Source organism: Mustela nigripes, chromosome 2 (assembly GCF_022355385.1).
Source record: "Mustela nigripes isolate SB6536 chromosome 2, MUSNIG.SB6536, whole genome shotgun sequence".
Lineage (NCBI taxonomy): Eukaryota > Metazoa > Chordata > Mammalia > Carnivora > Mustelidae > Mustela > Mustela nigripes.
The window spans coordinates 45,092,226-45,107,751 of NC_081558.1; the positions used below are offsets into that span (position 1 = coordinate 45,092,226).

General features: G+C 40.8%; 1 protein-coding gene across 7 annotated transcripts in view; it reads left to right on the forward strand.

Annotated features, from left to right (window-relative positions):
• The window catches only part of LOC132011507 (contactin-4), a 941,143-nt gene that overhangs the window by 914,077 nt on the left and 11,540 nt on the right, over positions 1–15,526 (forward strand). For 6 of the 7 annotated variants that reach the window (XM_059390189.1, XM_059390187.1, XM_059390188.1 and 3 more), the window contains 6 exons: positions 1,106–1,281; positions 5,464–5,584; positions 9,376–9,534; positions 11,890–12,039; positions 13,546–13,616; positions 14,893–15,127. In XM_059390189.1, coding sequence (XP_059246172.1) covers positions 1,106–1,281; positions 5,464–5,584; positions 9,376–9,534; positions 11,890–12,039; positions 13,546–13,616; positions 14,893–15,127 — 912 coding nt within the window. The remainder of the gene's footprint in view (positions 1–1,105; positions 1,282–5,463; positions 5,585–9,375; positions 9,535–11,889; positions 12,040–13,545; positions 13,617–14,892; positions 15,128–15,526) is intronic. The other variant, XM_059390193.1, reaches the window with a different exon arrangement.

A 15,526-nucleotide genomic window follows, 5' to 3' on the forward strand; every position in this document is an offset into this window, starting at 1 on the left:
ATGGAATACTATGCAGCCATCAAAAGAAATGAAATCTTGCCATTTGCAACAACGTGGATGGAACTAGAGCGTATCATGCTTAGCGAAATAAGTCAAGCAGAGAAAGACAACTATCATATGATCTCCCTGATATGAGGAAGTGGTGATGCAACATGGGGGCTTAAGTGGGTAGAAGAAGAATCAATGAAACAAGATGGGATTAGGAGGGAGACAAACCATAAGTGACTCTTAATCTCACAAAACAAACTGAGGGTTGCTGGGGGGAGGGGGGTTGTGAGAAGGGGAGTGGGGTTATGGACATCGGGGAGGGTATGTGCTTTGGTGAGTGCTGTGAAGTGTGTAAACCTGGCGATTCACAGACCTGTACCCCTGGGGATAAAAATATGTTTATAAAAAATAAAAAATTAAAATAAGTGGGATAAAGATATAAACCTTTATTATATCAACTAGAGAAAAAAGGAAAATCATATGTGTATCATGTTTACAAGAATGCAAAACAAAACAACTTTAAAAACTATAAACCAAAAAGGCAGAGGGAAATTATATTAAAATGAAGAAAGATGTTTATTCTGGACAGTAAAGAAACTAAGTAGGATTTGTTTTGAATTGGTTTTTTGGTTTCTTCTTTTAACTGTCTTAAATTTCCGAAATTTCCCATACTAAACATTTATCACTTTTATAGTAATGGGGGAGGGAACCAAGCAAACTTCAAATTAACATGGATTTCTCCTGTTAGTATTCAACTGAATTACTGCTTTCTAGTGACACTAGGGAGATACGAAAACCTTTTTAAAGAGGCAGTTTCTGAGAAGGCTGTCAGAAATAGGCCCTTCCGTGAGTGTCTTCAGAGATCTAACCTCTGTGCTCCCCAGCTGAGTTTTGTTGCTCTCTGGAGGTTCACATAATGACTGTTTTCAACTTTTCATATTAAAAATGACCTCCTGGCCTGAATCTCAATTTCCCAGATGACTGAGGTTTACTGGTCACAGCCCCCCCAAAAAAAGCAAAACTACTTAGTATTTCAGCCTGCTCTTGGATTCTACATTTTACTTCCATACAATTTCACAGACGTTATTGTTGGTTTCCCTTTGTTTTCACCCTACAGATCCAACAAGGGTGATGGTACCCCCTTCCAGCATGGATGTGACTGTTGGAGAAAGTATTGTTCTGCCTTGCCAGGTAACACATGATCACTCGCTAGATATCGTGTTTACCTGGTCATTTAATGGACACCTGATAGATTTTGACAAAGACGGGGACCACTTTGAAAGAGTCGGAGGGGTAAGTATTAATATCAAAGTATCTACAGCAAATTCACTATGCAACTGAACTTCTGCAAAGTGATGCAACTTGTTTAGCCTAACATGAAAAGAAACATAAGATTGTTCTTGATGATCTGTTCCAACACCTTCTTTTAAGAAATTATTGGTTAATTGTTGCTCCTTTTTGCCTGATCGGTGTGGCCCCTATGACTGAGTAACCCTACACGACAGTCCTCTTGATCCCCACAGCAATGCTATAGGCTAGTTATTCTGAACAACGTATGAATGAGGAAACTGGAGCTCAGGGGCAAATGTATGGCTTCCCTTCGCCTCATAGCCCTAACCTGTGGAACTCAGCTTTAAACTTCAAATCCCCAGCTCTCTACCCCAATCAGTACCATATATCATAGCAGAAAATATCTTAAGGACAGTTTACTCATGTGTATTTAGGCTGCCGATTAAACTTTCCTTGGCTCTTATAGAAGTCTCATCATTGTGACATTAGGGCTCTCTTTCTTAAATCTGAAAGTCTGATCAAGGTATGTGTTATCTCTAGGTAATTTTGAATTCAAATGTTTGAATTTTCATAGTGCCTTTCTTTCTGTAAAAATACATATTACCATTGAACACACACCAAGATGAGGTTAAATCTGGAAATAATTTGTATCTATCACAATTGTTGTCAAAAAAGATTTTTTTACCCTAACACAGTCCTTATAGTCCTATTAGTAATAAAGATTCACTCTGACTGCCATTCTCATGGAGACATCCAACCGGAAGACAGCAGAAAATAAAAACGAGGCTATGATTTTAAAAGCTCTCCCCATCCTTCTGACAGAGGAATCTAATTTGCCTACTTCATTTTGCCTCCCTTGCCCCTTATGTTGAGAAAAAGTGGGGCTAAGGCTTATAAAAATATCTGTATGATATGCTGAGGGCTTGTTTTCCATTCAACTGTAGTACTAGTCCTGTTAATTACATTCTTGCACCCTTTCTCAAAGGATGTCTCTCACAGAGCACAAAGAATGATCTGAGCATTTTCTCAGTTTTTCCAAAGATCATATACAACTGGTAATACTTTAGATACATAGGAGAGAAGTTAGTTTATTACATCAGTGGATACCTTAGGTTATGAGAGAGTCTCTCTTGGAATCCTGATTGAGAAAGCCTGGATTAAATTGCCAATATTAAGCATTCTGGACTTCTTTGATATGATTCGGCTTAATAACCAAGTGGGAGAGATATGAATTTCACAAGGGCATTGAAGATATTAAATACCTTCAGGTCTAGAAAAGTGCATAGTCCAATGCCTCCCACAAAAGAAGTATCTGACAAATTTTAATAGTTGTACTAATTGAAGGAAGAATAACATTGATTTTAATAACAGGAAAGTATACATTGAGAAGACCTTCATAGATTAAGCAGAATATTCGTTTTGACACTAAGACCAATGTCTTGTCCAGGAGAGACATTAAAAATATTATCTTCCAGAATGCACAGGCACCAACCAATTAGAACAGCTCTCTGACCGATCAAAAGAGCTCTAGCCGGCCAGTCAGACAGATGTGGATGTTATCCTGGACTGGCTGCATACCAGCCAGGGCTGAGGCACAGGTGGAGACACCCTTTATGGAGTCAAGCACTAATGACCACCTTTGTGGAGAGCTCTATCTGTGGGATCACCCTCGTTAGCCTCTCAGATGGGAAAAGCTTGTCTCTTCTCTGAAACTCTCACCAATCAATTATTGCAAAGAAGTGAAAAATTTAGGACAGCACTACAAACTGTGAGAAGTAAGTGTGTTAGTCACCAGGATCCTTAATGTCTATAGAGGTAGAACTTGACAGTAGGAGAGGGAAGGAAGCAATTCTGAAGTCAAGCCATTTCACAGCAACTATTTCCTGGGTCATTGTGGTGGAAGGGATGTTGGGTAGAGCCAATCTGTTGGGGTTTTCAGTTTCCACTTGTCCTTTGACAGCCTCCAAATGCCCTGTCAGAAACAGAACAGACCACACCAGGAGAATATAAGCTGGTGCTGTTTTGTTCACTTTGGGAGGAACACAAAGATAGATCTCAGCAAACTGGGTGATCTTGATGACTTCAAAGGGAAAGAGAAAATTGATTGTTGTCTCCTTCTATGAGACTTAATTCAATCCTGACTTTATTATTTTTTTTTTGTTTCAATTTAAACTTTTAAAACACAACTCTGGTCCAAATCTGTAAATAAAGACAGCATATTCCATTAATATGGTGCTGTACTGTGAAGTTTTCAGGCTACAACTAGTTTATCCTGACTTTAAGACCTTGGTGAATAAAATGGATTATTGATTTGGTATGCCCATTTCTTTAAAACAAATTCAGCTTTCCACCTTCCCTGCACACGCCTCCTTGTGAGGCATATTTTTCTGTTTAAACCTATACCCTAGAGTCCTAATAACCACATGAATGTCTTAGGTAAAGAAGTATTAATGATGATGATGATGAAGCCTTATATTTGCCCAGTGCCTAATCATTTATTAAGCCAATATGTCTGTTGGCTCTTTAATCATCACAGAAAGCCTGTGGAATAGGGTAGCAATTATTGTACTCTTTTACTGAGCAATTATAAGACTTGATTAAAAATAGAATCTGAATGAGAACCCAAGGGTTATAAATAAAAGAGCTTTCAGGTTAAAATATATATATATCACAACTCTCCTTGAGGTAGATTTAATATCTTTGACATGACCACTCATGGTCATCAATAAGACCAATTTAAATTTACTCTGTGCTTCCCAGGTTTCAGATTTCACATACACATACAGTTTGATTTGATTCTTACAACCTCACCCAGTCAGCAATGTATCCTTCTTTCATAGGTCAGTAAACTAAAACCCAGAGACTTACATAAAATCACACAGCAGGGATCAGCCCAAGCTAACTGAGTACCTACACATCAGCTCTCCCTTCACTGAATGCTTGAGCCTGTCTTCTAAACTTATTTACAACTATTGGCAGTTCCAGGTTTTCCATTGTCCTAGATGGTTTTGTGGTATTTTGCTCTAAAACCTTTTGTTTTAATTGAACTAAGTACACATTATCTTAGATTGAGAATAAAGTCTTTCGAATTTGTAGAATGGCCTGACCTTGTGGGTTCACATCCTGGCTCTGCCATTTATTAGCTAAGTGATTTCAGATAAGTCATAACTTCTTTGAGCTGGAGTTTCTTCACCTGTAAAGTAAGGACAATAGAGCACCTACATCATAGAACATGTGAGTATTTAGCCTTAATATATGGCTCCTGTATTTAAATATTATAGAACATTATTGTCATTTGGAAGAATAGCAAACAGGGCCAAAATAACCTATGCTACCTTGTCATCTATTGTGGGGTTAGAAGTAAACATAGCTTCCTGCATCTGACCTCTAGGGAGCACTCCTATGCAAGCCATCTGCTCCCCAAACTTTCGATGAACAGAGCTATGAAATGAAACCCCAAAGTGTAGCCACGTTCTTTAGTTAAAATGCCACCTTCGTGATAACCTGTAGAGGCATCGTCTCATTTTTATTAAAAGCACCGTGCTGGTGAGCGTGTAGGAATATTTCTAGGCACACCGAAATCCATACTGGGATGTAATCAGTCCTATTCATCTGCTAATCAAACTTGCATTTGGCATTTCAAAAACAAATTATAGCAGTCTTCCGCACTAAGTGATGCTAGATTTCCTTGGAGAGTGTGGTCTTCATACTCTTTTTTTAATTCAAACCTGGAAACAATCAAAATGCTGGCTGTAAGACAGAGCTGTGCAGTAAAATGAAGATGCCTCCAAATGTGGGCTTGCCTCCCCTTTCCAAATATAGAGTTCCAAAGTATGGGAAAGCCCAGTGAAGGCTGCAGGTTGAGGGCATATCTGAAGAAACCCATATGACGAGATCAAGAGCCACCTTCAGTAGGTTTAAGTGCTTCTGACACGGGTGGCAAACTGCTCCAGAGACCCAGAGAAGCCACATACCCCCAAGGTCTTGTCCAAGGTGTGTTCTGAAGGTATTGGGGTTCTTATCTCCCAGGCAGGCTCACATGTTTTTAATAGGCCATGGCTTGCATCACTAATGTTTTCATCAGCCAGTATAAAATAAATCCATTAGTCACAGTATCCTTCACGTGATAATGATATTTAGAGCTCATTAAAAAGTAATTGTAGCCACTTTCCCCTACTTTATCAGCAGGATTCAGCTGGTGATTTGATGATCCGAAACATCCAGCTGAAGCATGCTGGGAAATATGTCTGCATGGTCCAGACAAGTGTAGACAAGCTCTCTGCTGCTGCCGACCTGATTGTGAGAGGTATGGGAATGTTGGTTTCTGTTCCTGGAATGCTTGTGTGATATCTACTCCTGCACAGGTTGCTAAAAACCTCACCGGTTTAGAATTACAGAAGAAAGTCAGATAGAAGCTGAACATTGCAAACAGTGGCTAATAGCCCACAGTCCTCTGTGTATCTCTTTCTCATGGGAGGGATCACCAGAAAGTGCAGAGCAAATCTGGTTGCTCTGGACTGAAAATAACTCCTGTGAGTGCCCCAAGTGCCCCGATGTGTGGCTGTTGGAGTTGATAGGACCTTCTAGAATAATTTTGGATTAACAAAAGCAAATAGTTTTAAGAAGGATCAAACCATGCCTTTTGATGTTTCATCTGGGCTAAGCCAAATTAGTGATTTAGGGTACTGATAGAACTGTGGCTTCAGAAAATAACCTGTTTTTCCCAGTTCCCTTTTTTCCCTAAAGTTAATAGTTCAATCCAGTTCTTAAAATATGGCTTTAGAGGGAACACTTTGTGACTGCCTGGGATGCAGTAAATCAGCGGGCAGTTGATGTGCAAACTGACCTTTGTGAGGTTTTCTTCAGTCCTCCCAACATGGCCTAACTTCAACCTAATGGCTCCAAAGGCCCTGATTGAGCCCCATAGAACCAGTTTACAAAGCAACAGTAAATAGAGCTTTAACAAATATATATTTTTAAAAAATTTTTTTTGAAGATTTTATTTATTTACTTGACAGAGAGAGAGAGATCACAAGTAGGCAGAGAGAGAGGGGTAAGCAGTCTTCCCACTGAGCAGAGAGCCTGACGCAGGACTCAATCCCAGGACTCTGAGATCATGACCTGAGCCGAAGGCAGAAGCTCAACCCACTGAGCCACCCAGGCACCCCTTTAACAAATATTTTTATACTGAAATTAAAATCTTTGGGAACCAGTAGATGTACAAGAATCAAACTGACGCATGCTCGGAGCTTTTCTTAAGTGTTAAAAGTGAAACCAAATCAGAACATGCAAATAATCTCTTGGGAGCACCTCCTTCCTCTGAACCCTAAGCATTGGTATTTGGGAATCTTTGGCCAGCAGAACCTGGAGGGCAAGAATCACAACTCCAGGGGAAATCAGATACAGAGGCAGGGTAAATCTGAGTTCAGGGAGAACAAGGAATTACTGGAAGTGATAGACATGTTGCCCTACCCTTAGGCAGAATCTGAGAGGGGGAGATGTGTGGGAGTTCACGACTTAACCTCATTGTCAAGAGAGGTTAAAGAAAAATAGCTTTTCCAACTCTGTCTACTTTCCTTCCTCTTTAAATTGCCTACAAAAACCTTTCGGTAATGCTACAGATAAGAGCGAGATAAAAGCAAAAAACTTTCAACCTGGGTTGAACTACCCATTGAATAACTTATGGAAACGTGTTTATTTCCATTTTAAAATACATGAGAGCCGCTCTGCTCTACCCCTAGGGACAAAAGAATTCTGTTGCCGAAAATTTATCCTCTATTTAATTAGGATAATGTTCAGATCAGCAGTTTAAACACCAATAAATTAGACTAATAAATATTTAAATCAGTAATACTTGAAGTTCTTAAATGATATTGTATACTTCATTTCACAGAAAATAACATTAAATACCAAGAGGAATTTGCAAACTCAGTCTAAAAGAAAATCTAGTCTAATCAGTTAATAAGGCCAATAAATTAATATGCCATTTTAAACCATAATCTTTCATTTTATTTCCTCTAGCTCTGCCCTTGCAGCTTTTCTGCATATTACAGAAAGGACGCAGAAACATATTTCACTGCCCTGTAAGAGATTTTTGTATCTGAAACTGGTAAAGCTTTGAGTCTTGGCTCCAGCCCCCTTGATTCTCTGATATCTACTTCATTCAGTGTAGAGCCCACTACCGGTGGGTAGAAAAGCCCTTCTTCACTGAGAGAGAAGCTGAACACTGGTCTCATACCAGTGCTCCCTCTTCTGTTGCCTTGACCAAAACATCTGTGAGCCCTGACCATGTGAACGTTTTGTTCAGAGGATAAACATTGGCTCATCTTCTCATTTTGAAAGAGGGACCCAACTTCCCCAACATGAAGTTGACAAACATACCGTGACCACTGGTGTGGTCAGGCAGGACCAGCAGAGCAAACAAAGTTATGCAAGCACCATCTTACCGCCAGTGGCCAAATTCATACCACCCCTTCATTTTCCTTCACTCAGCTGCCCAAAGTGGGCTCAAATAATCCCTGTCTGTTTAGTTCATAGAGGAGTTTGGAGGGGAACCCTTTCCTATTTATGGTACTTTGATTTTAAAGGCCATCAAAAAAGAGCATTCATTGAAACTGGGGTTGGTGGAAGGAATCTAGGATGAGCAAGGTAGTGAGAAAAAAGACGATGATAGGGTGTTCTGGACTTTATCTAGTTAATCAGGGTTGCAAAGACCAAAGTTTGCCTCAGCTCTATCCAGGTGGCATTAGACTGGCATGCTGAAATGTCACCATGGAAAATTAATCAGTTTCAGCATACAGATTTCCAGACCTTTCATACAGGAGTAGGAGGGAGAAGATAAATTTAGTTTCACCTGTGGGTCTATAAAAATGATTTTTTAAAAAGGAAAGAGAAATTGAGGGCATCCTATGAGGGATACAGGAGTGAAAATCTTACTTCAGGAAATTACAATTAACTTTTCACCACTCCGTTAGACGTCTTTCTTCCCCGCCCAGCCACATGGCCCAGTAGTGCATGGCAGTACACTTGACCTCTATAGGTGGCTAAGCAAAGCCCTCCCAGGAATAGATAGCTTCTTATTCCTGTCTCAGGGACATGAGGACTGTCATCATGTCTCCCTCATGATCACCTTCCCTCCTGAGGCGGTCAGTTGTGTCTTGCTACAAATGCATTGAATTGCCTGGTAAGAACCTTTCCTGCTGGAATCTAAGACACCTCTGGGGCTTTGCTTTGTTGCAATTTAGTGTTTGTTTGCCTATCGCTTTCCATCCTCTGTTTATCTGGGATTTCCAAGCCTTCATTTAGAACTCTTTCTAAACTTCATTTGAACTCTTTCCTCTCATTTCAATGGTTTAAATGCATGGGGAGAAACAGTGAACATCAGGAAGATAAGTAGAAAAATAACAGGTGGATTTACAGAAGCTGCAAATGAGGGTCTTTGGACTCCAGCCCAGGTCTGAAGTTGTACTGAAGAAACCTTAATCTTGTGACTCTTGAGCGCCGGCCACTTTCACAGACATTCCCTTGTATACAAGTGTGTGTTCGCATATGACGTGGGGCAGGGCTGGGGTCAGTAATTACAGCGCAGTAGAAATGTATGGAGCAGCATCGTGACCATCGAAGTCCCAAAGCCAGTTCTGCTCAAATCCACATGCTCAGTCCTAGCAATGACCATTTCCAAAAGACTATCATCTTCATTTATCACTATTCTATCCACAGATAACACCGCCTGACCCATATCAGGAGCCTGTAAATATATGAGAGATGAATTAATGGACTTGAGCTTTTGTGATATCCCAGTATTCTCACCTGCCTTTTGGAACCAGTATTCTATTTTAATTTCTTGCTGACCTATTATTTTTTTCTGATTATATAGTGACCCCCTCAGAAAGAAGGGTCCATGTCTCATTCATCTCTGTAGTTTCAGAGCCTTGAAGAATGTTGGGCACCAAATAGGCATTCAAAAAGGAATTGACAAGTGATGAATCTGTGAGTGGACGAATAAAAGGTTGACTGGATCAGCACTGCATTCAGTTCCACAATCGCTTGGACATGTGAACTTACTCCTCCACCTCTGAGGGTCTTGTTCTTTCACAGGTCCCCCAGGACCCCCAGAGGCTGTGACCATAGATGAAATTACAGATACCACCGCTCAGCTGTCCTGGAGACCTGGACCTGACAACCACAGCCCCATCACGATGTATGTCATTCAAGCCAGGACTCCGTTCTCCGTGGGCTGGCAAGCAGTCAGTACAGGTACCATATTGGATGCCTGGTGCTTGTGTCTCACAGAGGCTTCTGAAACTCAGCATAATGGAGAGAGAGCACTGTGGCAGAAGCCAAGGGCCATCTAGGTTCTCATTAAGACACAACTATGAATGATACATTCTGGCAGTGTTTCCTAACCCTCAGTCAATGGTACTATCATTTCTTTAATATTTTTCTTTATATCAATTCACATTTGTTTGCTTGTTTGTTTTTCTTAACTTGTCCTAAGCAATAATGTCTATGAAATGCTAGGTCTGTATGTTGGTCATAGTTTTTCTTAACATACATATTAAAATACTTCAGTTATAAATATATATATATAACATTCAATCTGCATATTACCTAAAATTATCTGTGTTCTACTGATGATACACTTTGAGAAGTTGTGGATTATGCTAGTCTACATAGTCTATGTAAAGTTTATGTATGGCTCTCAACAAACCAGTAACTAAGGGCTGCCTAGAGCCTCTTGACTTGCTATCTATTTTTTTTTAAGATAGCTAAATTTGGACATGAAGAGTCATGAGATTCTGTTATATTAAAAGCCATGTGAGTTGCCTTACTATCCCTGCCCCTCCAAACTGATTCTTGTTATTTTACATAGGTTTCATATGAGGAAGAATGGACAAATAAGCAATTATTGCCAGCAAGATACACACTCCTCTGGTCCTCAAGGGTTGGCCGTGTCGTCTTGATATTTGAAATAGAAATACATGGGGTGATAGGAGTAGTTCTGTGCAATTCAGATGAATCATATTGATTTTAACAACCTCATTGCTTTTTGTTTTTTGTTTTTTGCTTTTTTACATCAGCTTGTCCAACCTCAGAAGTGGGTTTCTGTGTTTGCAGCTCAATCTCTTTCTTCTGAGTCACATTTGTGCTTAGGAAGGAAAAGACAGAAAAAATCTGCAAGTTAGGGGATCATGCTAGCCCTGACTCTGCTACTCAGAAGATCTCTAGACAACTGCATCTTCTGTTAAATGGGCATGATGAGAATTGTGTATGAACCAAAAGAGAAACAATTGTGAAACATTTTAAGAACAAGAAGTACTACAGAAATATAATGAAGAAAAGGAAGAGGATGAAGATGCTGCTGATAATGATGGTTTAAAAAAAAAAAACACACTACAATTTGCTGAGCCCTTGCTGTGTGCTCTATGCTTTGCTAAGTGCTTTTTTTTTTTTTTTTTAATTTTCTCAATCATGGTGCAAATAGATATTGTTATTAGCCTCATTTTATAGTAGGGAAACCAAAGCACTGGAAAGGTTAAGAGACTTGCCCAAGGTAATTGGGGTACTATGTGTGGATTCAAGTTTAGAATCCGGATGGTCTGACTCCAAAGCCAACACTCTTTACCTTTGGAGGCTAGGACTGTATTAGTATGGCCTAAGGAGCCTGGCAGCCACTGAACCCTAGGTACAAGGATGATGGCCTCAGCTTTGTCACAGGGGACCTCCCTTTAAGTCTTCTCGGCCACATGGGAAATCTTTATTTTATTTTCTTTTTTTAAAGTAAGCTCTATACCCAATGTGGGGCTTGAACTTACAACCCCAAAATCAAGAGTTGCATGGTGTACTGACTGAGCCAGCCAGGTACCCCTCATATGGGAAATCTTTATGATAACCCATTTAAAACTCAAACAGTTGTTCAGTGAGCCTGGAGGCAATATCCATTGCTTGTTGTTTTATGGCATCAAACAGTAGGCCATGTCCTATTGGGAAGAATCTCTTCTCCAAACACGTCTGGGTGAATACTATCAAATTCTGCCTCTCTGACTCCCTGATCTTCATGGCCTTTCCTTTTAGGTTTACAGATTCTTTCTTAAGATGTGTTAGTATAGTTCCTGTCAGTGGTATTATAGGATTCATAATTTTATTAACGTCATTATTACAGTAAGTTATAGAACTTGGACCACACAGTCAAAGGTGCAAATTCAGTGCAATCTTGGGTCAGTAACTTAATCTTTAAAAGGCACCTTTTCCTCATCTACAAAAATGAAGACAGTGATTTTACTTTATTCATAGAATAGTTGTAAAAAGTAAACAGTATACACAACACTGTGCAGTAAATGTTGGAAAATGTATGAGGTGATAGCAATAATGATTACAGTCAAGTGCCTTGGGGCTTTGAAGACCATAATGTCATCTGTTGGTATCTGATTTGAACTTGTTAGTTCACCAAAAGAGACTTCTGGAATTACTTCCCTCTAACAGCTGTTGTACAACTCGTCTCAGACCAATTACAATGCCCTGCGCACAGTAATGGTAATGATGATGGATGGAAGCTCCTCTCTGCTTGACATGGAATCCTGTAAAACATCCCCACCTTTTGATGTCTTTCAGTCCCAGAACTTATTGATGGGAAGACATACACAGCGACTGTCGTGGGTTTGAACCCTTGGGTTGAGTATGAATTCCGCACTGTTGCCGCCAATGTGATTGGGATCGGGGAGCCCAGCCGGCCCTCAGAGAAGCGGAGGACAGAAGAGGCTCGTGAGTAGCAGCCATGACACAGAGTCTGTGCCAGTAGCTATGATCTCTTAGGAAAAGGCTTTGAATTCTTCCTGCTCTTTAGCCCTAACGAGGCTCTGTATCAGCACCCCCTTCCCTTGAATGAGTGCATTGATCAGAAACCAGGTGAGGACTTGCTCAGCTTACTGAGTCTCAGTCAAGAGTTAAGTTCTTACTCTCCACTGGGTCTCCTTGTACAGGGGGAGACACCCTGTGCTTAGTTCTTCTAATGCCAACTCTTTCTTCGTTGGTTCATTTTCACCAAGATTCTTCAACCAGGAGTTATTTTTTAATACACGCCCCACATTTCAAATAAAATCAACACACAGAAATCATGAGTTGCAAAGAATAAATTTTTTAGAAGTATTTGGTAAGATTTTCTTACTGACCTTTCCCAGAAGCTGAGATTCAGAACATCCTGCTAATTCACACAAGCCCAGGCAGCAGTTCAGTATGAGACCCTCCACGTCCACAGCCTGAAGGAACACAGGGCGAGAATAACAGGCACTTGCATCCGTTGTACATTTCCTTCTCTCTTGTCAAGTGGGTGGCCTATGTGTGGGTCTTTGCAGAGTCCCCAGCTGTGACAAGGCCAAGTGTATGTTGAAGGTTCCTAAGCAAACAGGAACTCTGACCCTACTCTTTGGGCAGAAATCCATCTAGATCTATTTAATTAGCTTTCAGAGGGAACACACCCAGTCACCAATTCTAAATTCTTTCTGGAATCTTTCATTTATGTGGTGGTAACTAGCTAATCCCCATGCTCTCTTTTCCCCCTCCAAAACTGTCATTGACTTGATTCCTCTCAGCAGTCCTGAGGAAGAAGCTAGCATAATTTCCCCTCTTTTACAGAGAAAACTGGGGATCAAAGAGGTTAAGCACAGTGAGCCAGGGGTCAACCTATGTCTACCACTTCCTTCAGCACCCAGCTCAAAACTCACCTTCCTCCGAGAAGCCATTAGCCCAACCCTACTCTGAGCAGCCTGCTACTTCAGAACGTCACTGCACTTCATTCTGTCTGCACCGTATTGTTGTTTATTGTCGACATCCCTGTGTAATTGTTCTGCATGTCCCTCTCCCTCCAACAAGATTGTAAGCTCTGCACGGGCAGAGTGTGTATTGTCTGTCTTTTGTGTACCACCGCATCGTTAATAAACGCCTCTCCAAGCATTAGAACCAGAACCTCAGTCCTTTCAAAGCACTGAACCTCAGCCTCTAGGGATGGAGCCGAAAGCTGGTCAGACTTGTCACATACCTTGTGTACATTGTTGAATGGGAAACAGGTAACCAATAGCGATTTCCTTGGTACTTTTCACTTCTTTAAACTGACGCTTTGGGCGGCTTGAGCACACTGGTCCTGATCTCAAAAGACAAAGATATATATTTATCAGCGTATTTGTTTAAAGGGAGTCACTTCAGCCAGGTGACCTTCCTGCCCCTCATTTGCTTTTACCACCTGACATGACTTGTTTTTTGTTTCCTGCACAGTCCCCGAAGTCACCCCAGCTAACGTCAGTGGTGGTGGAGGCAGCAAATCTGAGCTGGTTATAACCTGGGAGGTAAATGAATCATGGAACAAAAGGAACACTTAGTAGTCTAGGCTATTTTATTTTTTTCTCTGTGTTAAAAAAAAAAAAACTCTGAGAAGTTTTCTCCTATGTTTTTAAGAGCCAAAACTTAGTGGAGTGCAAACACTCACTCTCACCTAGCTAATGAGTAGCAGGAAAAGATGGTGTTTGCCCATTGATTCTTGAATTAAGTTTTAATTGGATGCATCACAGAAAAAAAATCATGAAATGGATGACAACACAAGAAAAAAAAATATATATATACATATATATGTATATCTATTTATATACCCATGAAGACTGGTTCAAAGAAAACCAGTTTTCCATTTTTCCTGAATTGAGACATAGGCAATTGATTTAAAACCTCTGCCAGCTATAGATTGGGTGTGCCAGCACGATTTCCTGGCCATTGGCTTTGCTTCTGGAGCCCTGTTCTGTGAGGTATTTTTAAAACAACCTGGAGGTAGGTTAGTCACCAATTTATTAAAAATTCATTTTGAGAGAGGAGATTGAAGTTTTATGAAGTGTTCTTAATGTTTTTGAAGGATTCTAGACAACAGTCCCTGAAGTTAAAATCTTTCATTTATTTGTTTTTTTTGTTTTGTTTTGTTTTGACAGAGAGAGATCACAAATAGGCAGAGAGGCAGGCAGAGAGAGAGAGAGGAGGAAGCAGGCTCCCTGCGGAGCAGAGAGCCCGATGCGGGGTTCGATCCCAGGACCCTGGGATCATGACCTGAGCCGAAGGCAGAGTCTTAACCCACTGAGCCACCCAGGCACCCCAAAATCTTTCATTTAATTAAAGCCCCAGCAGTGAAGGAAATTTCTCACTCCCTCCAGCTTAGCTCCTCAGTTCTGAGGGGGAAGATCTTGCCTGCACCAAGATGAGATCTGCAATGCAATCTTTTGTCTGTTTGCCCCTGGAGGAAGATTCATATTGGATGGTACATGTTGCATTGTTGGTTTCTAGATCAACTATCCCCTGAATTTCCTAGTCATTTCTAAGAATTTCAGAGCTGGGTCTCCCCCATCAACAAGGAGGCTCTCCACTGCAGGTTCTCCCTAGGGTTCGTTTAACCTTATTTCAGTACCTCACGCATAGCTCAGATAGATGGATGGCAAGGCCCAAACCCGTCTCCTGACAAAATCCGAAGTAAGATAGGTGGGAAGAATGTCTAGAAGAACGTTGGAAGGTAGGGTGAAATGAAACAATCTTAGCATTTGAATCAAACTGCTGTGATTTCTGAAGACTACGTCCCTTCTTTCCCAGACAGTCCCCGAGGAGTTACAGAATGGCAGAGGCTTTGGCTATGTGGTGGCCTTCCGGCCCTACGGCAAAATGATCTGGATGCTGACAGTGCTGGCATCAGCCGACGCCTCCAGATATGTATTCAGGAATGAGAGCGTGCGCCCCTTCTCTCCCTTTGAGGTTAAAGTGGGTGTCTTCAACAATAAAGGAGAAGGCCCATTCAGTCCCACCACAGTAGTATATTCTGCAGAAGAAGGTATGATTTATGTTGCCTCTAAAAGGGATACTTGTTCAGCTATGAGATGTTGCTGACTTTAAGACCAAACTGCCACCCAGTTCTCCTGACTCTTACTCAAGTCAGTTGGCTTTCCTTTCTTCTTACCTTCTTATTTTCATAATCCAGTGACCAGGACTCTCACCTCTGGCAAATGCTAATTAACAAGGATCTGTGTTAAAGGAATTGCTAGCTACAAAAACTTGGTGCTTAAATTTAAGCAGTCCTGGATTACTTCCCTTCCATCTACCCCCAAATTTAGAAGCCAAAGACTTTTTGTCTTTAACATCTTTGTTCCCACTCCATTCCAGCTATTAATCATGGCTCCTCTGTAAAATGATGGTTAGGGTCCTAATCACTAAGGGCTGTTATACACCCATG